The sequence below is a fragment of the Ictalurus punctatus genome, chromosome 7 (assembly GCF_001660625.3).
Source record: "Ictalurus punctatus breed USDA103 chromosome 7, Coco_2.0, whole genome shotgun sequence".
In the NCBI taxonomy this organism is placed as follows: domain Eukaryota; kingdom Metazoa; phylum Chordata; class Actinopteri; order Siluriformes; family Ictaluridae; genus Ictalurus; species Ictalurus punctatus.
Window position 1 is genome coordinate 4,732,415 of NC_030422.2, and position 26,616 is coordinate 4,759,030.

The following is a 26,616-nucleotide window of genomic DNA, read 5'->3' on the forward strand; positions in this document are numbered from 1 at the left end:
CAGCATGACTCCTGTCCTTCACAGTGCACGTGGGTATTGCATCTGCCTGGAGTTTGAGAAGTACGGATGGCAGATCTGAAAGTAGCTCTCAGAGGGACCGGTAGATATGTAGGCCTTGCCTCTTTGCTAAAATCTTGTCTGCAGTTGGGAAACAGTGGAGTGGTTTTATTCCAGAGTGTCTGAAAAGGGCACTACTTGTCTTGCTTGCCTGAAGCCTTGACATTTCTTTCTCTTGCCATGACATTCTCAAGTCATTCTGAAATGTTCAGCAAAGAGACAAAGACTACGTTTACATGGACAGCAGTAATGTAATTATTGACCTTATTCTGAATAAGACAATATTCTGATTAAGGTGTTTACATGAGTCGCTTTTAGAATGTTCAGGTTTTACATGTTATAGAACATAGATGGATTAACGTCACACGTCATTAAGTCACCGCGCCACGCCATCCGACGTCCCTCCAGAATTTCACGTATCGACATACAGTTGGTCTTCGTTATGGAACCGTATACAGTTTCGGGTGTTTTTATTTTTAATTTTACGAACGCTTCAAGTGCGGTTAATTATTTGTCATGCTGTGCATGCAAATAGACGACTGCTGGAAGCCGTGGGCTGTGTCTGATGCATGTATTTCGCCTACTATATAGCAGGTAAGTATGTGGTTTCAGACGCAGCCATGCTCTCTTGTTTGCTGTGTATGTACATGTCCTGTCCTGGAAAACTCCCACACGACGTTAATAGTGTGATTAAGGTGTGTATGTGTCTGTAACGCACGTTGATTATGTGACTAAAACTGGAATACTCCACACGTCTTAATTTGATTTGTGTTTACTTCGAGTATGACTTTAGTCGGATTAAGGTCATCAATAATCTCTGTTTACATGCTAATTTCTTAATCCGAGTATCGTCTTAATCGGGTTAATATCAGATTATCGTCGTCCATGTAAACGTACTGAACGAGTGTTAGCCATAACTTGGTTAAGCCATGTTCCTGCAATACGACATTAGGTAAAAGCGCTCTGATGGCACAAACTCAATGATTTTTTTCAGTGTTTTTAAAGAATTAACACAAGAAAGAATTTAGGAAATTTAAGGCATAACACTACAGGTAGAAATACCTGTTTTTGACCTGTCATTTTCTCACGTTTGGATACGTTGCAGTGAGATCTCCCGTCTGGTCTGAGCCAACAGAAGGGCTACTGTGGCATATGTCACAGACAATTTGAATGATGGTTACAGGAGGAAGGTGTCATAACACAAAGTACATTGCACCCTGCTGTGTAACTCCTGTCCACGATCACGAGCGCCTACTTACTGTAGTGGAAACTATGGAAGAATTTTGATACAAAAAAGCACGTTGAATTGCACCAATCGAAGAAAAAAAAACAAAGCATTGCATTAACAGGTCTCGCAGTTGTATTTTCAGGGCTTGTATTTTTGGAGGGGCTGCAATTCAACATGGTTGTATATTTAAGCTGTGAATATTTCAATTGGAAACATTTCACACACAATTTCATGCTTAAAAATTCAGTAATCGATATTCACCTTCCAAAGTTTGTTCAAAAATACCACCTCTAATATTCGGTCCATTTCATTTCGCATTTCAAATTCGCTTCGATAAATTCAGTGGTTCAAATTCGGTTGCACATCCAGGGAATTGCAGGAAATCCAGTGGATGCAGAACCTGACCTGTTGCTAGTCCGCCTCACCAAGCGGGTTTTGATGAAAACCAAAGCGACAGGTAGAGCGAGGGCTTCACAATTTGATTCGACGAAATGGACCAAGCAAGCATGCATGTTTGTTTATCAGGTGGCAAATTCTGATTATCAATGACAATAAAGCTATTTTAAATGAAGACACGAAAGCAGCCTTTACAAACAACAAAATGTTGTAAACTACACTATATGGTCAAAAGTATGTGGAGACCTGAGTATTAAAATCGCATTCCAAAACCATTCCTGTTCTTCCTGACAAGTGTGGAACCTGATGTGGTCTTTTGCTGTTGTAACCCATCCACCTCAAGGTTTGAAATGTTGACTTGAGTCTTTGGAGATGCTCTTCTGCTAACCAGTGGTTATTTTGACTTATTTTAGCCTTTCTGTCAGCTCGAACCAGTCTGGCTATTCTCGTTCATCAGCAAGGCATTTCCGCCAGCAGAACTGCTGCTCGGTGGATATTTATTTATTTATTTTTGCGCCATTCTGTGTAAAGTCTAAGAACATTGTATGTCCCAGGAGTTGATTAGTTTCTGGAATTCTCAAAACAGCCCGTAATCACCAACAACCATGCCGCACAGTCAAAATCACTGAGATCAAATGCCGAACGATTGAACAGGTGTTCCTATTAATGTGGCCAAAAGTGGAGTGCGAGTGATAACAGGAACGAACATTACATAACCTTAAACATGACTATAAATGGGCATTGTTTGTCCGGCACAGCCCGCAGAGACTCGATCGGACTGAGATCTGGGGAATTTGAAGGCCGAGTCAACACCTTGAACCCTTGAGAGCTGACTGTTCACTTACTGCCTAATATATCCCACCCCTTGATAGGTTTGATTGTAACGAGATAATCAATGTTACTCATTTACCTACAATGACCTAAAACATTCCACATAAGATCTTAGCGCTACAACAACTACTTGATGAAATCGATAATAATAATCGATGATGAAAATCATTGTCAACGAATCTCATTATTGATTAGTTGGTTCGGGGTACGTGTACCCGTTACGACACTTCTGTTCTGAAAGCATGCATCAGAGAGTACAGACCAAAGTTGTGTCCCAAATGATGTACTATACACTTACACTATGTACTATGAACTCTACCGTCTAGTGTGTGGATTTTAGAAAGGTAATATCATCTCAAATGGAACACTAGTGATCTTTTACGAACCGGAAGTATAAGCCGCTTCCCAGTCGATGGGACGTGACATCATACGCATGTAATGCGATGCCTCTAGCTTTAGCCTAATACCCGGAGACAACAAAAATGAATTTCCTCCGTTTACTATTTACGTCAACGTTACTTTTTATGCCCAACATGACCTCAGTCGCCAACAGACAGAGGCGTAATCGTCATGTGACAGCGGAAACACAAACTCATGTTTATATCCAAAGCGCTACGCAGTCTGCAAGAGTTTTGGGAAATATTATTGTCATTATATGCTGTATTTGCAGTGTAAATTCTGTCGCTTATTATAACGGAAGTGATCTAAGAGTACCGAGGCCACGTAGCTCGTCACTCGCGGTGATGAACAGTATGAGCGCAAGTAAGATCTGTAATGTCTAATTAAAATGGTACGATCAAAGTAAACAATACCATAAACCAATATGCTTAAAGGCAGTGTGTAGCAGTATCTGTTAAGTATGAGCCGCTTGTGCAGCAATAACTGCAACTAAACGTTTGGGGTAACTGTTGATCAGTCCTGCACATCTGCTTGGAGGAGTTTTAGCCCGTTTATCAGAACAGAACAGCTTCAACTCTGGGATGTTGATGGGTTGCAGATGCAGCAAAACAGGCCCAAACCATGATACTACCACCACCATGTTTCACAGATCGGTTAAGGTTTTTATGCTGGAATGCAGTGCTTTCATTTCTCCAAACATAACGCTTCTCATTTAAACCAAAAATACTCTTTGGTCTCATCCATCCACAAAATATTTCCCATTAGCCTTCTGACTCAGGCACGTGATCCTTAGCATGTTCTATTTGTAGAGCAGTGTCTTTCTCTCTGTACGCCATTGTTGTTCAGTGTTCTCCTGATGGTGGACTCATGAACATTAACGCTAGACAATGTGGTTCCTTTGTGACCTCGTGGACTATTACACGTCTTGCTCTTGGAGTGACCAACCTTTGTTGGTTGATCACTCCTGGGGAGGGTAACAACGGCCTTAAATTTCCTCCATTTGTACACAATCTGCCTGGTTGTGTATTATTGGAGTCTAAACTCTTTATAGAGATGACTTTGTAACCTTTTTCTAGCTTCATGAGAGCGTTATTACTCTTTTACTGAGGTCCTCAGAAGTCCCATTTCTTCGTGCCATGACACACTTCCACAAACATGTGTTGTGAAGATCAGACTCTGATAGATCCCTGTTCTGTAAATAAAACCGGGCGCTCGCTCACTCACACCTGATCGTCATCCCATTGATCGAAAACACCTGACTCTAATTTCACCTTCAAATTAAACTGCTCATCCTAGAGCTTCACATACTTTTCCCATTCACAGATATGTAATATTGGATCATTTTCCTCAGTAAATAAATGACCAAGTTATACATGTCTCAATTGTTTAATTGGGTTCTTTTTATCTACTTGTAGGACTTGTGTGAAAATATGATGACGTCTTAGGTCATATTTATGCAGATATATAAAAAATTCTAAACTTTCAAGCACCACTGTACACTCCCTACACCTTCATATTTGACTTCATATTTGCACACATCTCTCCCCTTCTAGATCCCTTTCCCTTTTTTTTTTTATATCTATCTATCTATCTATCTATCTATATATATATATATATATATATATATATATATATATATATATATATATATATATATATATATATATATATATTATAAATTTAAAGCCACTAATTAAAAGTGGCCAGATCCAGTCAGCTTTTGTGGAAGGATCACTTCAAAGGAGCCTTCTGAATGATAAGCGGACAGGGCACAGCAGAGCTGAACACTGGATTTATTGAGAGAAGGAGGGAGAAGCCTGTAATTGGGGTGGTAGCTGCCGCAGCTCATAAAAAGTGGACACAACAGTTTATTTATCCCATCCTCCATCCTATCTTGTCGGGTTTGTAGAAATTTTTTTACCATTGCGGCATTTGCTATACGCTGCCGGGGAGGGGGGGGGGGGGGGTCAGTGACATCACGTAAAGATTTATAAACATTGGATTGTGAGAGAAATAGTTGACCTAAGACGATGCCTATCAGGAAAAATTGATTTATTTCCTTCCAGAGTGCAAAAGAAAACACACACACACACACAAATCCCTAGCTGTCTTCTGCATGCTGCCCCGGTTGTCCTGCCAGTGCTTACTTAATGATTTGGGAACAAAAAATGCTCAAACAAATCAGTCTTTGCTCAAGCAAATTCATTAAGCAGTTTTTTTTTTTAAACCCAAACTGTGTGTGTGTGTGTCTGTCACACAGTTCCCCATCTGCTGTATTCAGATCAATAGCTCTGTGATGTTTGGATAGGTTTCAGTCAGCATTGTTGTTTGGCTGGTGCCTGGGCACAGAGGAGTTTGGTTTCATTTTGATTCAGGATGGCAGATTGTTCAGTGCTTGAACATGCACTCGTCTCCCCCGAGTGTCAGTCTCGCTCATAATGAAGAGCTTCGGTGTGTTTGATCATTTATCAGAGCTGAAAAGTCACCCCATACCTGCTCCTAAAGCTGTCCATCATTAGGGTGTTCTCATTTAGTGGGCCTGTAAGCTCAGCATGTATCCCTCCCTGTATATGCCTCCAGGAGTGATTTAACTGTGACGTGAGCCGAGTCTGGATCGTGCCCCTGTTAGGAAATGATGGGTGAAAAGCATCTGAGCCACGCAACTGCAACCTGTGAATGTTTCGTTTAGACAGCTTTGCTAATGAGAACATGAGATGCCCAACGGTATCGTAGGAGAAGGAGGGAAAATTAGGAGTGGGTTTTTATTTATATATATATATTTTAAGTTTACTGATTGGATCAGCTGGGATGGAGTTTATGAACCCTTGATTTTTCTTCAGCTTCTCTGATCACGCCTTCTCTGTTCATTAGGCTTTAGAAAGTGCTGAAATGGGACGTTTAACGTTTTAGTAAAGTATATTTTATCTGTGAGCATGCAGTCAGTTTCTAATCCAGTACATTCCTGTTCTAGGCCTATTGATTTCCAGTTCTCATGCTCTATAGACGTGGGGCACGGTACAGCAGGTAACATTGCCGACTCACAGCTCCGGAGTACTGGGTTCGATTCTGATCTCGCTTTACTATCTCTACGTGGGTTTCCTCCCAATGTGCATGCTGCCAGGTGAAGGACCTGTGTACCATCTGTCCACCTGTGAACGTCTTTCACCCAAGATCCCTGGATCTGCTCTGACCCTGACCAGGATAAAGTGGCTATATATGAGTATATAAGTTAGTAACCTGGGGAAGGACACGGCATGCCTTCTGCTGGTCACATGACTATGAATTATACAATATGACTGTATTGCACAGTATTTTTGGTCTTAAGAATTATTATACTAGGTCAGAGGTCTCTCAACATCGAGAGAGATCGGGGGGGGGGCGCAAGTTGTTTTCAAGAAGAAAAAAAAAAACAGCCAGGGCATCATTTGGGTTCTGGGTGTATTTTTTTTGTTTTTCAAATAGAATGTGCATAAATGAAAAACCCCGCGTTCCCTCTCCCTGTGTATTTTGTTTTTGCTGGGGAGAGGCGGAGCTTATCCTGCCTTTTATCTAACTGTCAGTGCAGACCAGTGTTGCTAACGTAGTGACTTTTCAGACCCCGTTAGTGACTTTTTGGGGGAAAAAAGGCGCCTAGTGACAAATCTAGCGACTTTTTGGACAAACCTTAGCGACTTTCTAAATGTCACCAGTACTGCAAGTGCGAGGTCCTGCTTTCCCGCTGCACTGTCACCTCTCTCTGCGTCTGCTCCGTTCGGCGAGGGGCCGAGAGACGGAGATTTAATGACGTCGTGGATAACGAGACGCGCCCTCCGTCCGCATTTACATCGTTCTTACACGAACGTTTTTAGAACGCGAGACGAATGTAACGCGGCACGTTTTACACGTAAAATAGTCCACGTTATTACAGCTAGTTCTCTCGTTCAAAGTAGTTCTAGTGTTCAGAAACATTTTAGAGCATTCATCTTCCATACCGGTCCGTTATATAGCTTTAGAAAAGTCATAAAAGTTATGAAACGTACTAAAAAAGTACAAAAACACAAAAGCAAAAAAAGCTAGCTAGCTAATCTATCTATCTATCTATCTATCTATCTATCTATCTATCTATCTATCTATCTATCTATCTGTCTTTCCAAAACAGATTATAGATTATGTTATATATAGATACATTTTATACAGACTATAGATAATTATTATACCTGGTCTCCTCCAGTAAGGGGTGGGGGTGGGGGGGGGGGGGGGGGGGCTTGAGGGGGGGGGCTTGAGGGGGGGGCTTTAGTTACAGAAGTTTGAGAAGCTCTGTTCTGGTGTTCAGCCAGTAAGAAGTTATTGATGTATTTCAGTGTAATAGTTGTATTATGTTGTAACTATAATTGTTATTGAGGAATTTAATCTGTAAAAGTCTTTAAATCATCCTGTATATTTCCATAGGAGTTTCAAGTTGAAACTTTTCACTGTTTGATGGTTTGCTTTAATGATCAAAATCTGAAAAGTGGAGGAATTTTGAATCTGGTTCCTCTCGTGTTGTCCGAGGAAGGTTTTTGTTTTTTCTTGCGTCTGTTGATTGTGGTTTTCAAATTAGGGAACGATGTTTCTGGTCAAAGGTGTTGGTTGAATTCAGCATGTCATTCAGCATGGTTAAATAACGTGCCATGTTTCTAACGGCGTTTGTGTTGTGTGTGCAGTGGGGCGTCTCCTGATTGAGTTCAGCTCTCTGATGAGCATGGAGAGGGTGCAGAGGGAGAATCCCAATGTGACGGAAGGGGGCAAGTACACGCCACCGGACTGTCGGCCCAAGCAAAAAGTAGCCATTATCATTCCATTTCGGCACAGAGAACACCACCTGAAATACTGGCTCCACTACCTGCACCCCATCCTACGGCGGCAGAAGATCGACTACGGAATCTACATCATCAACCAGGTGAGTGTGTGTTCCTAGGCAAGCCTTCTGATGCTAATGTTAATTAATCCAACTATGGGTTTCAGGAAGTATTACTCATCCTAGGGTGTTAAACAAAACAAAAACAACCCAGTATCATTCAGAAGTTTGTGTCTATCCATCATATTTTGGTGCTGTGGCCGGATGCGGTGAGAGAGCTTCTGCTGGATGGAATTGGGAATGAATTGTCCTGTAGATTAAAGGGCATCTCTGATGGGTCCACGTACAGAGACCGGTAACTGAAAGTGGACCAGCACCGAGTCAGTGTGTTCTATTTACATTTTGGAGCACTTGTTATTGTAAAGGTCTCAGATGCCATACAGTGGTGTGAAAAAGTATTTGCCCCATCCTGATTTCTTCTGTTTTTGTGTATATCTCATACTAAATTGTTTCAGAAATTAAAACAAAGGCAACCTGAGTAAACACAGAATACGTTTTTTTTTTTTTTTTTAATGATAATGATATTTATTGCAACATTATATATTATCCAGTACCGAGTGGGTCTGTGTGAAAATGTATTTGCCCCCGTAGTTACTAATTCCCCAAATCTTTGAAACTGCATTGATAATGGGGTTCAGCTGGACTAGACACAACCAGGCCTGATTACTACAAACCCTGTTCAATCACATCAACACTTAAATAGAACTTTTTCAACAGCATGAAGTTGGGTAAAAGGTCTTACCCAGTAACACACTATGCTAAAATTGAAAGAAATTCCAGAAATGAAGAAGGTGATTGAAAGACATCAGTCTGGGAAGGGTTATTTCAAAGGCTCTGGGACTCCAAAGAACCACAGCGAGAGTCGTTATCTCCAAATGGAAAAAACCTATGCACAGTAGTGAAAATTCCCAGAAGTGTCGACCTTCCAAAATTCCTCCAAGAGCACAGCAATGATTCATCCAGGAAGTCACAACAGACCCAAGGACATCATCAAAGGACCTACAGGCCTCTCTTGCATCAATAAAGGTCACTGTTCATGTCTCCACTATCAGAAAGACACGGGGCAAAAATGCCATCCATGGAAGAGTGGCGAGGTGAAAACCACTGCTAACCCAGAAGAACATTAAGACTCGCCTGAATTTTACCAAAACACACCCTGATGATCCTCAAACCTTTTGGGAGAATGTTCTGTGGACTGATGAGCTGAAAGTGGAACTGTTTGGAAGACAGAGGTCCCATTACATTTGCCGTAAACCAAACACTGAACTCCACAAAAAGAAATCAGACTTACAGTCAAGCATGGTGGAGGAAGTGTGATGGTGTGGGGATGCTTTGCATCTTCAGGGTCTGGGCAACTTGCAGTAATTGAGGGAAACATGAATTCTGCTCTCTAGCAGAAAATCCTAAAGGAGAATGTCCGGTCTTCAGTCCGTAAATTGAAACTCAAGCGCAACTGGATTACACAGCAAGACAACGATCCAAAGCAGAGGAGTAAACCCTAGTCCTAGAAGTATGTGAAAGTCTGATCTCCAGATATCTGAAGCGTTTGGTTGCAGTTACTGCTGCTAAAAGTGGCACAAACAGATATTAAGTTTAAGGGAGCAATTAGTTTTTTTTTACATGGGTGATAGGTGTTGGATAACTTCTTTTGCTTCAATAAATAAACACTGAATCGTGTGTTTGCTCAGGTTGCCTTTGTTTTATGCTGTATTTTGTTCCCAAGATCTAAAACTATTTATTATGATGGGCAGCAGATGTCAAATAAACCATAATGTTAATGATGGAAAAAAGGCATATACACACAGATAGCTGGAATAAAAATGGATTATGATAGATTGATATGATAGATGACAGATTGTTGGATCGAGAGATGTTTAGATGGTAAGATGAACGGATAAACAGGTGGGTTTGGTAGTTTCCACGCTAGTCGTCCTGTCTACTGACTAGTTGTGCTCTTAAAAAAATAAAAAGGTGGTTCTTCAGATAATTAAACTTCCTTAGCTTCTTTTCTTCTTGGAACCCTTTCTGACTGGCAGACCTGCTGCTGTAAGACTCTATGTAGAACCTATAAGTGTTCCCCCAGAGGAACAGGTCAGAGCACTGTTGGATTTCTAGCAGTGTTGGAGCTACTGAACTGTGAACATTTCTCCATATTGTTTGGCATAGCGTTCGGAGGCATTTCACTCAGCAGTGGGATCCGGATGATAATTTCTCGTCAGTCTGTAAGCGAGCGCTGTCACGCCCCATCTGTGAACCATCTGTGTATGATCTTTTTTTTTTAAAAAAAAGAAGTCTTTTCTTGTTTTTTTTTTGTTTTTGTTTTTTCCCCTTGGCTTAGAGACACAAGTAAGCGAAAGAATCAAGGAAGTTTTCTAATATGCGATTAAACTTTTCTAGTCTGCTGTAGTATATTGAAGTCTTTTGTGAAATGTGAGGCTAATGATGACACTGTGATCTTTTTTTTTCTCTCTCTCTCTGTGTGTGTGTGTGTGTGTGTGTGTGTATGTATGTGTGGGTGTGTGTGCACGCATTTTTTCAGCACATTAAACCAGTCCTCGGTAGTTACTGAGCTGTGGTTAGTAGTGTCCGTTCAGTGTCTGCCCTGTCCTGTCCTAATAACTCCCACTCCCACACGTGCAGGCATTCTGAGCAATCACGTAGGTGCCAGTGGGTGTCATTATCTACAGTAAGTCACAGAGCGTGAGACGACAGCACTATGTGGGAATTATTAGCATTGTTCTTCCTTTCTGTTTTCCATGGCCATCATTAGGCCGGTCGAGGCTGATGCACAGAGCTGTGAGGCGTAACCCTCAAACTTCACAAAACAGTGCTTCTTTACGCTCCAGAGAACAAAATGAGCTTTTTCCTAAGGAAAACCTTCTTATTTGTTAACTTTTTATTCGTTTCTCGTCTCGGATCAGACAGTGCACCATTTTCTGCATAGTCTCATGCGAAACATGCTGTTTGAGCTTAAATGCCAAGTGACGTGGATGTTCAACCACAGCGTGTTCATGGCACAAATGAGGCTGGAAGATTTCCTCATCCAGTGAGAACATAAACTCCATCAGCCCAGATTACTGTCTGATTAGCAGCCTTGCTTTTCTTTCCCAATTAGATCACCTAATTTGTTTGCCTACAGAACAGTGTCCCTTGGCTTATTGCTATGTATTGTGACGATAATTGACTACAGGAATCATGAAGAGAAAAAAAGAAATCATTATCCACCATTACCAGTCTGTCCTGTATTCAGATTCCAGCTTCCCTTCATCTGCTCATAAGTGCGTCTCGTAGACACTCGGCTCCTTTAAAAGCATTAGACGGCCTAAATCGCATTACAGCCAAGCACTTTTCCTTCTCCAAAGGCCATGTGGTTTGAAAACAACGAGATCTGGCAGATGCTGCACAACAGTCTGTCTAAAACAAAGTCTGTCCAAAACAAAACCCGTCTGTGCCGTCCTTTCTCTCGCTTCTGTCTCACCCTATCGTTCGGTCCCAGGCGTGAATACGGCAGCATTTTCCAGACCTTATTCAAATTCTGTTGGAATGCTAATCGGAAAGATGCTAATTAAAACACGGATTTAGAGTCGCGTGTCCTTTATTAAACGTGTAATATGAGACGGTTCAAATTCATCGGCAGAATGTGGATTTGCATTATTTGTGCATAGCAAGCTACAATGGATGCAAAATTCAGAATCATTTCATTTTCAGTGTCAAAAGGGTCTGATTGTCTGTGTGGAGTTTTGCATGTTCTCCCAGGGTGTCTGTGTGGGTTTCCTCCGGGTTCTTCGGTTTCCTCACACCTCATAAAACACATTGAATTACTCCTAGGGTGTGATCGAGTACATTAATGCTCTGCTATGGTGTGGCATCACATTCAGGGTGTATTCCTGCCTCGTGCTCAGTGTTCCCAGGATTAGCTCTGGCTCCACCGTGACCCTGATCCGGATAAAGCAGAAGGACAGAAGACGAAGGACAGAAACGGGCATGATTTCTGCCATATTGAGAAGTAATATCGATCCTTCAATTTTGCATTCGCACGTTCACATCCTCACGGTACAATTGAGAAGAAAATTAAAATGCTATTTCAATGCCCTTTTGAATGTTCATGTCTGTGGTATTGCGTGCAAAATCAGCTACTTTTGCTGTCCTGCAGCGAGTCTTTTACTTGATGCAAGTTTACAGCATCTCTAATAATGGGGTTTTTTGTGAAAGGCACAATCTTTCCCAACAGACCAAGAACCCTGTCACCTCAAAGCAATAAGCAATTGGTTGTGAATTGTCCCCTTTGGCAAACATTAAAATGTCCTTAGCATTGTCATTATCTGCATATTCTTAGCATCGTGAGAAAATCTGACACCGCTGTCTTAAGAACTGAAGTGCTCAGTTCGTCACTTCATCACAAAAAGTTGCCCAGTCCACACCCCAAAAAAAAAACCATCCCATCCACAGCACTTGATTGACAGGTCTAGCTCATTGCTAGGGAAAATTCAAATGTATACATGATTGGAAAGATGCTTTATTTTTGGACAAGGTGTAACGTTAGATGAGTAAGTACGTGGAAGAATTGCTATTATGTTTTCATTACAGCAGAATCAGACTTGAAATGGACTTTGCATTTGGCCTTTCATATTGGCAGCAATTCTACATTTCTGTGCACAAAAATCCAAATTCAAATACAATTCAATTTCTGTCCGAGTCGAAACAATTTCTATAACACAGCCCCATCCCTCATCTCAGTCTGCATCTTTTCCAGTGGTTTGACACGTTCATTCTTTGCTAGTTGGGCATGTGGAATTGTCCTGATTTTACATCACCTCCCTGTGGAGTCTGTCCCAGGTCTACCTGTGTGGTCGGATTTATTTCCCAAACTGCACTTGTGGAAGCTCTTGTTTATTAACGTCCTATAGTGCCTTTTCTGTGCCATATCCTACATTCAGAAAAATGTTTCATCATCTTGTCTCCAGTGGCCCATTAGCCCCTGGTGAAGCAGCAGCCTTGAAATAGACAACGCCAGTCTTATTTCTTGTGCCACTAACCTCGCCAGCCAAGAACAAAAAAAGTTTAGGAAATTATGTCAGTAGGGACGCTGGTGTGCAAAACGACCCGGTGCTCCCTGCAGGCTTTTATCCTGGATCATCATTGTTCTGTAAGCATTAATACTAAGAACTGCCTCCATGTCCTTCCCAATGAGGTGAATCATTTCACGTTTGTATCCACTGTAACATTTTGGTAATAATGTGTGAAGAATGAAACGTGGCAGGAATTTCTCCTGATGCAAGACGATTTCTAGTCCTTGTTTAAGCCCTGGTTTAGGTCCCTTAGGCTTTGTGGACAAAATAGTGCTGTGGAAATAAAGAATGGAATATTGGCGAGCACACTCAGTCCCGGCATTCTCTGTAGTCTTCTGCTCCCAGAACTCGGTCATCTTTCTCTTATCCAGAAATCCCTGAAAAACTCCAGCTCAGATTTTTCCAGGCCTAAAACCTTCAGAACAACTCCATCTCACGTCTTTCCACTGGCTTACTGTAGCTGCTCACATCAGATATAAAACACTGATGTTTGCCTACAAAGCCAAAAATGGACCATTGCACACTTACCTCAAAACACTTATCACACCCTGCACTGCACCACGCTCCCTCCGATCCTCTAGCACTGCTCGACTAGTCCCACCATCTCAGGGTACAAGGAAGGCATGCATCATGACTCTTCTCTGTTCTGTCACCTAGGTGGTGGAATAAACTTCCCCTAGATGTCTGAACAGCTGAGTCACTGGCGGTCTTCAAACGACGTCTAAAGACCTACCTCTTCCTGAAGTACTTAAAGTAGCACTTAAATGAACGTTATTTAAAAAAGAAAAAGTTAAATTGTTGTCTGTGCACTTTTGTTACTATATTACCTCCTCAACAGAGTTTTTAGACTGATGGTATTGTTAGTCCGTGACCTAGTGAACCAGTATCAGGATGTGTTTATTGATAGAGACGTCAAAGCACTTCTGTAATTTGCTCTAAGGGTAAGGGCGTCTACCAAATGCCATGAATGTAAATATATGCCCCTTCAAACCTGAAACCACTGACCAAACTCCAGCTCAACCCCCCTCCAGACCTGAAACCCCTCTCCCAACACCAAACTCCAGCTCAATCTCCCCCAGACCTGAAACCCCTCTCCCAACACCAAACTCCAGCTCAACCCCCCTCTGGACCTGAAACCCCTCTCCCAACCCCAAACTCCAGCTCAACCTCCCTCTGGACCTGAAACCCCTCTCCCAACCCCAAACTCCAGCTCAACCCTCCTCCGGACCTGAAACCCCTCTCCCAATCCCAAACTCCAGCTCAACCTCCCCCAGACCTGAAACCCCTCTCCCAACACCAAACTCCAGCTCAACCCCCCTCCGGACCTGAAACCCCTCTCCCAACCCCAAACTCCAGCTCAACCTCCCCCAGACCTGAAACCCCTCTCCCAACACCAAACTCCAGCTCAACCCCCCTCCGGACCTGAAACCCCTCTCCCAACACCAAACTCCAGCTCAACCCCCCTCCAGACCTGAAACCCCTCTCCCAACACCAAACTCCAGCTCAACCCCCCTCCGGACCTGAAACCCCTCTCCCAACACCAAACTCCAGCTCAACCCCCCTCCGGACCTGAAACCCCTCTCCCAACACCAAACTCCAGCTCAACCCCCCTCTGGACCTGAAACCCCTCTCCCAACCCCAAACTCCAGCTCAACCCCCCTCTGGACCTGAAACCACTCTCCCAACACCAAACTCCAGCTCAACCCCCCTCCGGACCTGAAACCCCTCTCCCAATACCAAACTCCAGCTCAACCCCCCTCCGGACCTGAAACCCCCAAATGCTCTCCTTGCCTCTTTGGTGAGAGTCTGGTGAGGCTTTTGGGTAGCACCAGCTGAGCTGCCAGGAATGCAGGCCAATGTTTCTCTGTCCCTTATCATGCTCATCATGTCAGCTGGCTGATGGCCTAGAGGTTTGGGCTGAAGTGACGAGCAGTTAATGTGCTGAGATGTAAACCTGCACTCCCTAATGAGGCTCTGCACTGGGGGTCAGCCTGAGCTCCACAGCCAGCCATTTAAACATTGATGACTCTGTCAATATTTGGCTATCATCAATGTTTCTGGCTAAAGCACTCAGCAATGGCACCATGCCACCTAGGAGAAAAAAATACACTAACTCTAATATGTGCATAAATGACCCTCCTTTGATAAAACGACCTATTAACAAGTGTTAATTTCCTGTATATTTGGTGTCAGGAGTGTATTCAGGATTTTGATTCAATTATTTCTGCAGAACTTTTGCAGGAATAGAAAGTATGACAGTAACCAGGTTCTCAGGATCTCTTCAGTGTTAAAATCTTGACTTGACTTCACCATATTAAGTTCAGCTGATATTTATGGTCATCGCATTTTAAATTGTTCCTGCGCTAGGATTTCAGATGTCCTTGTGATGGGGTACCGTCTGACAAAGTGGAGGAAAATGGCCAGGTAGTTCATCGCAAACATCCATGTCGTATATACAGAGAATTTACTTTGTTTAGGTCTGCCGTGAAGCAAACCCAATGATCCCTGATTTGCTGCTGTTGTTGTTACAGAAGTGTAAATCTCTCAGCACTCTAAAATTTAACGTACTTATTGTTGCATTCTTCTACTCATTAGACTGCTCACTAGAATGGGTTTAATCCAAAACTCAATAATTAAAAAAACAAAGAAAAGTAGCTTATGAAATCAACATGAACGTCAACAACAGTCTTCTGTTGGACATTTCTGGAATAAAAAGCTCTACGCCATAACTTTGTGCACGTTTATATAATGAGCTTAATATTTGAATAGACAGTGTTTATAAAATAAATTGGTACTAACGGAGTCCATAAAGTTTAATTGCCCTGTCTACTTAAACACCTCTGACGTGTAGAATGTGAGACTTTCACACTTTTCAGTGTGCAACTCTGAGCGTAGTTTCTCTTTTTGCTTCATTGCTGTAGGCCTTTTGTTTTGGTTGTCCTATATTGCGCTGTTTGCTTGATTGTTTGACTGTTTCCTGTTTACTTGGACTAAACGTTAATGTACACTTACGTACACTTATGTCCACCTGCCTTGTGACAGCTCATTGTGTTGCAGTGCTCAGAAGTTCTGCTGAAAGCAATACACCGAAGAGCAGAAAGCTAATCAGAGTGCAGCCTTTAAGATCCTCGAGGTTGTGGTGCGAAAGCAGTGTGACAGGATGGAGAGAGAAAGAGAAGGGACGGAGAGGAGGAGGTGAAGATGTGGGCAGAAACAGGAGATGGGGATACTGCAGAGGAGAAGTTAGGGAAAAGAGAAGAGGCACAATCGAATCAGGTCTGCGGATGACTTGGCTTTGAAGCTTGGGTGCAACTGTCAATCTGTGGACCAACAAGTACACGGAGACTTTAGGAGAGAGCTCTCAAGATGCTCAGGGGGAAAAAGAAGCCAGAGTGTTGAGAGGATGTCTCTCTGACTACAGTCTGCTGTCGTCTGGTTCAGAAATAAGCCTTGCTACAGTATTTCACCGTAGTTACATTGATTAGTTTCTCTGTCAGTGTCCTTCCCAGTGAGCAAATAATTCGAGTTGTGAGTTGTGAAGGGGTATTATGCTAATAACTTGTGCATAATGCATGAAGACTGAAGTAAAGAAATGTGTCAGGAATTAACCTTGATGCAACATCCTGGCTTGTCACCCTTATTATAGTAATTACAGTCCCTTGCAGATGAAAATAAGCATCTCTGGTGCTGTCCATTTATTTTTGTCACCACCCAGGGTTTGAGTATGTGTTCCTCAATTCTATGGAGTGGTTTATATATGTATGTGTATATATATGTATATGTGTGTGTTTGTGTATGTATTTGTGTGTGTGTGTGTATATATGTGTGTGTGTGTGTGTGTGTATATGTGTATATATATATGTATATATATGTATATATGTGTGTGTGTGTCTGTGTGTGTGTGTGTGTGTATATATATATATATATATATATATATATATATATATATATATATATATATATATATATATATATATATATATAAAATTTGAATATCGTGGAAAAGTTCATTTTTTCCGTTATTTAAAAAAAGTGGAACTTTCATATATTGTAGATTCATTACACACAAAGTGAAATATTTCACACATAAAGTAATGATTACGGCTTACAGCTCACGGAAATCAAACATCCAGTATCTCAAAACATCAGAATAAATAATTTATAATACAGAAATGTCGACCTGAGAAGACTCTAATCAGATAATTAACTCAAAACATCTACAAAGGTTTCCTGAGCCTTTAATCTCTCAGCCTGGTTCCGTACACAACCACAATCAATTTTTTATTCTATTTTTTAGAGATACGTGTGTGTGTGTGTGTGTGTGTGTGTGTATATATATATATATACACACACACGAGAACTTGCAGTACACAAGCCACTGACCTTTACTCATGATGACAACCTCCACCACAGTCAATACATCGCTCCTGTCCTTTTAATGAAGCTTTATTAATCACGTATAGCATCGTCCCTGGAGCAGAGAGGGTTAAGGGCCTTGCTCAAGGGCCCAACAGTGACAGCTTGTAGTGCTGGGACTTGAACCCCGACCTTCTGATCAGTAACCCAGAGCCTTAACCACCAAGCCACCACTGCCCCTCTGTGTGGTTGCAGAGAGAAGAAAGAAGATGAAAGATGAACCCTCTATTCTTTCCTTCCTTTTTTTATTCATTTGATAGAACTAAGCTCAGACCAAGGAAAGCAGCAGGATATGCATGTCTGTTTCTTTATTTCCAGTCAACAGCTTTGCCCAGACATGGTGCACCACCAAATTGGAATCAGCCGTCTCATTTGGGAGAGAGGGAGTGCTTCAAATATAGATCAATCATTTTTCTCTAGAAAATCAAATCACAGTAGCGTGATGAGGCTGAATATAATGCTAACGCTCATGTTTTTTCCCCCTCCCGTTTCTGCCGAGTGGCACCAGTCAGTTTTAATCCGTTCTTTTCCACCACAAACTCACACCATGTTCTGGCAATTTCGCACAATTTGAGCTGTCTGCAGTCAGCGCTGGTATGTTTGGAGATACAGGGACTGTGCATGTCACAGAATAAGCCGTTTATCCTGTCAGCATTGGCTCTTATCTTAAGATGACAGAGAAATCTGCTTTCTAGGAAAAAGCCAACCACTGTGCCAAACCAAGGATTAGGCTGTAGGATGCCCCTGTTTTCTACATGTGCTGTGTATTGTAAGATAAAACTCTACTGTACGACTCTTATGATGTATTGAGTCTGATTTCTGTCTGTGATCTGTGACTAGTCATGAGCACTTACTCAAGCAGACGTACACAATCAATTACCGTCTCACGGTCATTCACCTCTCGGCTTGAATTTAGATTAAGACGGACCGACAGGTTTATTCAGGTGTGGCACAGTGGTGTCGCTATCTCACAGTTTCAAGTTCCCTGGTTCGATCCTGAACTCGATCGTTACTGTCTGTGTGGAGTTTCTCTGCATGTTCTCTCCATGGGTTCCCTCCAAGATCTTCGGTTTCCTCCCACCTCGCAAAAACATTCCAGTAGGTGTATTAGATACGATACAACATGCGTGAATGTGTGTGCGCAGTCTGGGATTGGACTGGTGTCCCATTCAGGGTGTATTCAAGTATTCAAATGAATTTTGTGCCAGAAGTTTCACATAAATGAATAAAATCCAAAGGAAAAAATATAAATGATAAAAATGTAAACAAACCAAAAAAGTTGCAAATGTAAGTAATTCTTCAAAAAGATGACTTCTGATTTTTTTTTTTTTAAGGGGGAGGGGTCTTCTGATAACATGGTGGAGCAAATGAAGCAGCAGGGAAACTGTAGTGTAGCTGCGTTAACAAGCTGACAAAATATGAGTAGCTGCTGAATTGTCTGTAGATGGATTCTCACGTATTTCTTTATTATGCCATTAAGTGTCATCATTCCATCGAGTTGAGTAGCAGTTTAAACAGCATGTCCCAAAACTCTGGCAGTTTCATATCAACATAAGTGTAATGTATTGTATAAATACTCAGCATGAAGAAATTTAACTGTAGGATTTTTTTCAGGCCTGTGAACATGACATTCGAGACTCAGATGCAGGGAAATCGCACTTTCTGCAATTCCTACACCATTATCTCATTGTTATAATAATACCCTTATTTTCATATGAAATGGGCTTAAATGCCAAGTTCACAGAGCTTTTTCATTCCTAAAAAAATAATAATAATAATAATAAATCCATTACAGTAAATGTTCATATTGTGTATTATGAAAGTTGGAATTTACAACATTACAGGATTGGCAGATTTTTGAGACATTTTCCTAATGAGGTGATAATGGGGTTGGGATTAGTAGAAAGTAGAAGCAAATAAATTGAATAAATAAAAATCTAAATAAGAACCTGGTGAATAAGAAGCCGATTTCAGTCTCATTACCTAGTTATCTTTTTAAATTGCTGCTCAACTGAAGACACCTGTATGATAAAGAATAGGTTTGAATTAGGGATGTCACGAGAACTGATACTTCGGCGCCAAGTCCGTACCAGCATTCTTAAACCGTGACGGTACTTGTTTTTCTGGAATAGCCTTGGGACCGTTTCTAATGAAGGTGCCGAGGTTGCAATTCATCCGGACCTGAAGGGGGCAGCAAATACGCGCAAGTGTTTTAGTCTGCGCACAAGTGGTAAAGAAGAAGAACGCCTACAAGCACACGAGAAAAACTACAGAAGATTAGCTTAGCTTGACAAGTTTAGCTCCACCACGACCCGTTTAGATGAAATGTGGTATGGAATATGTGAATGGTTCACATTCGAGGCGGATGACAACAAACATATAATCGATGCTTTGAAGCCGGTGTGCAGCCGATGCTATCGTTCATTTCAAACAAAGCGAGGAAACAACTGGAATTTGGTGAAGCACCTGAAAGACGGTCCTATATTATATTTGTTTGAGACAGCTGGCATTGTGGCCGTGAAACCAGCTAACGCTATGCTCCATGAAATGTTAGCGATAGCCTGTTATGTGTTAACGATGCTAACACATTGCAGTGTTATAAACTACCTCCTAATGGGCCACCATGCATCGCCATTCAGCCCGTGTCCTGTCAGCTAAATGTAGCCTAATGTCACTCATAATTATTCAAATGTTCATGCTTTTAATAAATCTTTTTGTCCTGCCAGCATATCAGTGAATTTAAACTAATGCTTGCATTCAGAGTATAAGGTGTGTGTGCGTACACGCTCCTAGGAGTGCTGCACCCCCACTGTAGCCTCCACTCATTGTCAGACAGTGTTTGATAACTAAAATCGCTCTCTCTCGCTCTCTCTCTCTCTCTCTCTCTCTCTCTCTCTCTCTCTCTCTCTCTCTCTCTCTCTCTCTCTCTCTCTCTCTCTCTCTCTCTTTTTGCCAGTATCAGCCAGAGGAGGATGTCCTCCAGGAGAGTTTTTAATAAAAAAAATTATTTTATTTTTTTTATACCACACCGTGGTATCGACATTGGTATCGAGTATCGTGTACTTTTGGTGGTATCGGTACCGTCTGCTAGATTTTTGGTACTGTGACATCCCTAGTCTGATTGCATCTAAAAAACAATTCAGCAGCTACTCATTATTTTTGTCAACTTTTAAAGCAAATTTAGGATAAATTCAGGATATTTTACCTTGCTGCTGAGTGGCAACGCCACCTTTAATTTGGTGGGTGTGGCTAACTTTCAAAGAAAGATTGCAAATAAAAGTAAAAGGAAAGTGTGAATCAGAAGTAATCTTTTTTTAAAACAATAAAAAAAAATATATTTGATTCTCATTATTCGCAATTTCAAAATATTTGGTACATTTTGTTCATTAATATTTTGCTTGTTTTATTAATATTTAAACACTCGATAGGCTCTGGATCCACCACTGTGACTCGGATAAAGGGGTTAAGGGGCGGTGGGGGGAAATAAGTATTGAACAACATTTTTTTTTTTTTTAGTAAATATTTTTCCAATGAAGCTATTCAAATGAAATGTTCACCAGACTTTGGCGTGGTACAAGGCAGCCAGGCCTAGTGGAGTACGCCCTTACTCTGCACTCACCTTGTAAATCCTCTCAGATGCCACAAATTAATAAACCTTTTTTTAATTTTTTTATTCTTTTTTTGTTGTTAACGATTTTGCCCAGAAACCATCTTTGGGAAGAAGATTACATCAACAGTTCTTCTTTGTTTCTTCGACAGTTCTTTGTTCTCTCCCTTGCAAGGTTGTTTTCTTTTGGTGGATGTTGAGAATCATGCAGATGACATTTACTGTTAATCTCTGCCTTTCTTCTTTCATGGCAAGATGCAGTGCACAGGAAGTACAGAAAGCCCTCCAGCTACACTAACTTTCCGAATAATCAAATCCATGCACAGGTCATTACCACGGATCTCCATATCAAGTATATAGTAGAGAAAAAGGCTGCCCTAGTTCAGTGGTGGTTCACGATGAGCGTTCTCGGATCTGAGGAACAGGCCATGGCTGTACGAAAGGTGCGGCGATGTGTCTGATGAGAGAGTAGATGGTACATGCCTTTCGCTAAACCCCTTTAAACCATTGCAGAGTGTTTTTTTTTTTCAGGCCTATCTGGTGTGAGTCAGAGTATAAATCAGACTGCATATATTAGAGCATAAAACAGACTGGTGTGCTTCATTCCTCTTTTTTTTTTGACCTCCTTTTACATTCACAACTGAGATAACGCTTGCATCATGGGATGCCTTGAAAAAAAATAATAGCAGCTCACAATGAGAACTTTCCTCTTTTCTTTTTTTCCCTCTTACCTCGTGCATCTTCTTCTGTCTCTCTCGACGTGGCTATAGAGACATGAAAGTCGAGCACACCGAGTGTTGGTTGAGACTCATAAAGCCAGCAGACACCTGGGGTGAAAGCCATGAACCCGGCTTTATAAAGTCAGCTCTATTTCCATTCGGACTGCATTTCGCACAGAATTAAAGGTCACTAGACACGGACAGTTTAGAAAAGATGAAAGGAAAATGTAGCTGTTGGAACCTTCCAAAGGTTGTCTAATAGAGCCTGTTGACAGCACCCATGTTCTGATCGTTGTTTATGCAATGATATTTATTAGGATTGGACAAAAAAACAAGAACATGAAATTGGACATAAAATATCCCTGTTGCTACTTTCTATTCAGACGGAAATTTCCATGTTTATGCTCTTGAAGTGAAAGCTGCCCCATTTGGGAAAGGGTGGGGGTGGGGGGGGCAGTATAAGAAAACTACCTTTGTTTTAGCCGTATTTTAAGACGAGATGCGAGTAATTATGATGTCACAGTTTCCCCCTTTGCAACAAATAGCGTGTTTATTTTGGCTTCTCTTCTAGTCCTGTCTCTGCCCCTATCTAGTCATTGGTCTGTTGCCAGATTGTATCCACCTGTTCTGAGTTGTAGTCTGATTCATTTGTCTGCATATAGAGTGTAAACACTTGTGTCCTGAAACGTCACCTGTTTGGGAATGAAGACTGTTGAAGTTATAAGCTTCTATTTTACAGTTCTGTGTTTGATGATAACGAGCCACAGTTTTGACTCTGAGTAAGGTGTAAAATGTATCAAATGAATCGATTTTTTGCGGAAACAGAACATGATGATTATATTGTCATGACCGCATGGTATCATGGAACGACGCGACTGTTAAAACAGTACCAGTGTTACACCTCTTAGTCGGAGTAACGTGTTGCTCTACTGAATTTAATAATTGATTGAAGCACGTAGGTGTGCAGGATTAATGTCATGCCCCGCCCCGCCCCACCCCTCTACGTCATCGTACTTTACGTGCAGCTGCTTAGTGACGAGCACGACGCAAGTTGGCTACCAAGCTCTACTTCACCCTTTTGAAGGGAAATTTTTCATTCGAAACGCGTCCAGATGGAAGCACCTGATAAGACCAAATTCATCTGCAATAAGGAATTTTCATACCATCAAATAATGGCTTTAAATTATCTTTTTTATTTTTGGGTGCGGGGAATTTCTCAGGCAAAATGCACGATTAATAGAGATTAATTTGATTCGTTAATTTAAATTAAATACATGTAATTAATTCAATTACAAATTTTTATTAATTGACCGAGCTACTTTTTTTCATTTTCATGAAGAGTGCCAGTTATTCTGGAGGGGTGTGTGTGTGTGTGTGTGTGTGTGGGGGTGTGTGTGTGTGTGTGTGTGTGTGTGTGTGTGTGTGTGGATATGTCCATGAAACATTCAGCTTGTACCACTGCAGCTAGCGGACTATTTTGGAAAGAAATGAAAGGCACTTTCTCTTTATCGTTTCTTTCTGAGAAAAGTGTAAGGCTTCCGTATTAAGTGTAATGTCCAGAAATGCATTTTAATCAGTATTTTAAATATAAATAAATAAAAATCAAAACTAAATCATACACTCTGACTAACAGTGGAACGATAACGCCGTATCGAGTCACCAGACGAGAGCGATGCATGGAAATTAAACTTTACATAATTAAAATTTTCCATCAAACAAACAAACAAAAAAAACCCCATTGTGATACTACTGTAAACTCTAATACATGTTCTATCATTATAACGATTCAGTAATACCAGCACATAATTAGTCTAATTATTAATCTGTACCTTTTATAGCCATTAATTGCAATTGAATATTGACTCTGTATAATGCAAGCATCTGATCCAGACTGTACAGTATCTGTTTAGGCTTTATTTTATTTAAGATATTTAATCCCACAGTATGACAGCAGCTCAGAATCATCTCATCCAGCTCGAGAGGAAGTGTAGGTGAATGTCAGCGCTGATCTATTTTGGGTTGCAGCTCTCTGAGATGGTGGAACATGGTGTATTTGGACAGATTGGAGGGCTCAGTAGGAGGAAGCTCATGTTGTGGTGCAGGATACACAGTTTTTAAAGGTCTGGTTTGCTTTGGACTCCTTCCTGTACTCAGTTTCTCGTCTGCATTTCGGCGTGTGAAGGGGGCTGCGCTAAAGTTAACGAAATGCTGTGCAACCTTCATTGAATTTATTTTTTTTTATTCTATTTTTAAACCCAAGCGAACAGAACCACAATCATTCACGTTGTGCGGGATTGTTTAGCCTCCAGCCACCTGCTAAAGCGGCACATTTAAGTTCATTTAGATAGAATTGTGTACCCTTATGAATAATATTAATAGTTGTAACAAATGTACTAACGGAATAGATATCGAAGTTATCATTCATGCATTTTTAAACCTGGTTTTAACTACACGACTATGCTCAAATAGACATGATTTTTTTTTTTTTTTTTTTTTTTTTTTTTGCTTTTATGCATTCATAAAATAATGTAAATGAGGAAAAACATCTTTGTTTCTGTAGGTTCAGTAATGGCTTTGGACTATATGGGCTTGCCAGGGTGATGTATAAAGAATCAAACACTGTTTATGTGCTGTTATAGTAAAATAATCAACGACAGGAAGTGCTGCCACTGCAAAGCTGATTCGTTTCCTGTAACAGCACGTCCCAGAGTGTTTCATTCCTCCCCTATACTACGGCAAACTGAAATGAACGAATACCAACAAAACTGAAAGTCCTCTGTCCTGATGACTCTCCTGTGATGGATAACGAACTGTCCATAAATGTTACGTAGACATCTCCCCACAAACCTTCACCATACCAAAGATTTATGATGTCTTTTTTTATTAAAGAACAGCACATTTACACAATCTGTTCAGCATTCCTCGTGGATGATGTGGAGTCCCTGTGAATGATCTGTGTCCTCGAAACAATAACACTTGATGAGCAGGATGAGCACGCTCATTTGAAAATGCGACTTGAATTACAGCCGGCGTTACCGTCAGAGCCGTACCGTCTTAAAGACACCTTTCAACCAGTCAAACGTGAGAATTCGCATGCTGTAGTACGCATTATTAATTACGGTCGTTATGTAAAAATTATATGATGTAATCCATTTTTGTGTATTGTATGCATCATCAGTATATGACAATATACATATTCTAATGCTGTCTCTTATTAGGTAGTTTTCTTAATGATTTCCTAATTGCAGTGTTTTTCCAAAGTGTGCATCTACAAACACATGGAAATGCACACTGGACCACATCTAATAGAAACGAATCTGCTCCGGCACATCGCTTTGGTACATCTGATCACTTGACAACACTGTTTAGGTTTAAGCAGGGGTGGGAAATTTCAGAGTACAAATACTTTCTGTATTAAAGTACCTTTTTATGTTAAAAAAAAAAAAAATCATCCAAGATGTTTGAATTTTACTTAGTGCATTTAAAAAAAAATGCAAAAAAAAGGAAATGAATAAGTTAAGAAATCTCCCTTAAATTTAAAAAAGAATCAAGAAAGAAACACATAGGTGGTCAGTATGGCATGGTAGAAACTTTCTATGGCCGAGAAACCTGGAGTATCATACAATATTAAACCAGTCTGTTCGTTTAACTACAAACCTTTTTAAAATGAGTGATTATTAATGAAACTTTTCACTAAAGATGGCTGTTCATCTTGAGCGCTCTCGCATGTTGTTAGGGCGTGCTACATAATCTGAACCGATTCTTATTTTTCCTCTGAATTTTCTGCTGATTTCTGCAGCTACCAACCAGTTAGCTGTTAGCATGCAAGCTAGTTTGTATTGTAAGAATCATGCTAGCTAGCAGTTGAGAGATTAGCGGAGTAGCTGAGGTTACTTAGTCCGCTTTAGTTGCCCAGGTTCGTTAGTTCTATGTGAAAGGCGACTGATTTATCATCAGTATTGAATATCAGTGTTTGGGCTTTTACGTTCATGCTTTAGATTTAGAAATCTGTGCTTTACACATGAACTTAAGTAAGGGAATGGAAGGTTTTACTAGAGTACTGTTTTAAATTAAGATTTGAACTTTTACTAGAAAGGAATTAATATGCATTGATTGTAAATGATCTCAAAACTGAATGAGGCTGTCAAGTTTAACATTTGGTGAATAGCAGCTTACTATAAGATGAAACATGGCTCTCTTTTGCTATGCCTTTGTACCACAGGAAGTTGTTACGATTTGGCAGGGTTTCGGTGTGTGAAGAGTGGCAGACAAAAGCACACTGTATTCTTGAATGTTCTTCTTTTGTTCACACACCCGATGAGTGAGTGTCTGAATCCCTCGGTCATTTCTCAATGTCTTTCAGAAGCGTAATGCTAGGATAAACCGAATTTGGACGTTTTGTGTGTCCGTGCTAAATCATACCCTGGGGCAGCTTGGGTAAACTGTACAGTAGGATAAGCAGTTTACAGAAAACTCTGCCCTACTGCGGTCAAATCCACCTTGAGCATCAAATCACTGCACTCCAGCTCTTTCTACACGGAGTATTCATCAGTGCGTGCTTAAAATGTCATGAAATGTTGATGAACTATGTTTTTTCTTCTTATGGTGTTTGGTCACGTTCATTCTTTTCAAGTGTAGCAAAGAGGTTTCTGTGACAAAAAGAGAATAGACCGATATATACGATGCTGGAAAACGCCAGTACATGCAGTTAAAAATATAAACAGTGTTCATTCTCCACAGCTGACTCTACCTCCTGACTCTTATTTGTAATATTAACATAACTGGAGTCACTTCCATCCTGGTGGATAAGAGGCTGGTGAGGGACAGCGGTATGCCACAGATCACCAACGGTATTTGGAGTGCCGTGTCGGCTCAGGGACTCGGCTAATGAGTTTTATAATAAGCCTCTGAATTTCTCTGTTGTCTCAGTATTTGTTCTACGAAGGCTCCATGAATTCCCCAGCTGAGCTGCTCCATTGTGGTGCCGTACAACAAATTTCATGACTCAGACAGAGACA

General features: G+C 41.0%; 1 protein-coding gene across 1 annotated transcript in view; it reads left to right on the forward strand.

Annotated features, from left to right (window-relative positions):
• Positions 1 to 26,616, forward strand: part of b4galt2 (UDP-Gal:betaGlcNAc beta 1,4- galactosyltransferase, polypeptide 2) — a 159,948-nt gene that overhangs the window by 69,412 nt on the left and 63,920 nt on the right. The window contains exon 3 of the mRNA XM_017471415.3: positions 7,594 to 7,829. Coding sequence (XP_017326904.2) covers positions 7,594 to 7,829 — 236 coding nt within the window. The remainder of the gene's footprint in view (positions 1 to 7,593; positions 7,830 to 26,616) is intronic.